The sequence below is a fragment of the Anopheles aquasalis genome, chromosome 2 (genome assembly GCF_943734665.1).
Source record: "Anopheles aquasalis chromosome 2, idAnoAquaMG_Q_19, whole genome shotgun sequence".
NCBI classification, from domain to species: domain Eukaryota; kingdom Metazoa; phylum Arthropoda; class Insecta; order Diptera; family Culicidae; genus Anopheles; species Anopheles aquasalis.
Window position 1 is genome coordinate 87,478,982 of NC_064877.1, and position 1,665 is coordinate 87,480,646.

General features: G+C 46.4%; 1 protein-coding gene across 1 annotated transcript in view; it reads right to left on the bottom strand.

The window, feature by feature from the left end:
* Positions 1–627: 627 nt before the first annotated feature.
* Positions 628–1,665, bottom strand: part of LOC126581634 (transmembrane protease serine 9-like) — a 5,348-nt gene continuing 4,310 nt past the window's right edge. Inside the window, exons 11-12 of the mRNA XM_050245436.1 lie at positions 1,649–1,665; positions 628–1,261 (exon numbers count right to left, since the gene is read on the bottom strand). The exon at positions 1,649–1,665 is cut by the window's right edge and continues 145 nt beyond it. Coding sequence (XP_050101393.1) covers positions 874–1,261; positions 1,649–1,665 — 405 coding nt within the window. The 3' untranslated portion in view covers positions 628–873. The remainder of the gene's footprint in view (positions 1,262–1,648) is intronic.

Sequence of the window (1,665 nt, forward strand, 5' to 3'; positions counted from 1 at the left end):
TCCGTAAAACCCGTAGAATTCGAAGAATTGGTAATAAAACGAAGGTTTACACCATCCTCGTACCATCACCATACTCACAACAATCAGTTTCATGTGAGTTTATGTATTTTATTTCATAAACTGTTTTTTTCTGTATTATCAACGCGAGTTTCTAGTACGATAATGAATAAAACGCAAACATACTGACAGATTTTTATTGTTGCTGGTGCGCAATTATGACTCACTCTACTCTGATTAATGTTCCGACGATCACTGAGTGCAGCATGACTAACAGTATAACATAGCAAATGATTTTAATCAATCTCTCGCACGCACCACATCAATGGTTGTATGATTAGAACTCGATTTTGATACATTTGATACATCGTGCTGCTGTGGTTTCTATTGAAGTTATTACTTTTCAGCTTAAAATTGTTCATTCAACAGCAAACAGTCATGTTGGCGAGCATCATATTTGAACATCCCCATCATCTGTCATCATCAAACATTTTCTGAAAACCGTAATAAGCTACTGCATCGTGATTCCACAAATTGAAAACCATCAAAGTTTAATATAAAATGAGTATTTTATTGACAAAACAAAAGCTCCTTTCATGTTCATTTGCATCACTCGTGCCGGTAGATTGAACTGTTCAGCGAATACAACGCGTACAATGCAATTGTCACCTACTTGGTGTGATCCACTCAACACACGCCCTGGTCTGATGTCCTGAACACGGTTGATGGAAAATAGGCAAACGGTGCAACGGTTATCGTCGCGTGAATGCTCCTGCACCAAAACATTACAGATCTCATTCTGGCGCAACCAAATGCCGCTGTCATTATGCTTCATGACCAGCCAGCCAGCACACCGAGGGCCGCGTGGACCGTGGGTTACATGTACAGACTAATCCAATTGATGTAGGAGGAGATGCGCGTGGCCACGATCGGTTCACCACCGGCACACTGCCGGTCGTGGCTGTACAATCCGACCAGATACGGCAGGTAGATGTTGTTGCTGCGCTGCAGCGTGATAAACGGATCGCCCCGGCGGCCACAGCTCGCTGCATCGGTTCCATCCTCCCGCAACCGGAAGCTCTGCCAACACATCTGATCACCGTTCAGCTCGGTGTGCTCGGTGAACAGCTTGCAGTCCCTGTTCTGGACCACATTTCGGTCCCGGGCCGATACCGAGCGTCCGTTGAAGTGTACCGCCTGGCCATAGTACGGTGTTCGGTTGAGGTCCCGCCACAGACAAGCTGGCACCGCATTCGCACTGATCCTATCGTGGGAGGAGGGAACAAACATGGTGGAAATGATAAGCGAATGTGCCCTCGCATGTGTTTGGGGGTGCTGCAAATTAGTGTTGGTCTGTTGAGCGTTAGTCGCGAATCGCCAGCACCACCATCGGAGTCCGTTGTTGGTGCTGCTAACTCAATTTGCTAATCTATTCCCCTTACACCGTATCGCGAATGCGTTCCCTGAGCTCCAGGGCATTCGAAAATGGTTTTTAGAATTCGTTCAACCGACGACGGAATGCCCAAGAGAGAGAGCCAAGGTTTTGAAGGTGAAAAAGCGTCCAGTGCAAATTGAATTGCTGCTCATTCCAGCCCGCGGAAAGAGAAATCCGTCCGATTAGTATAAAGTATTCTGATTTAACCTCACTTACTGTACATCGGACGCCAG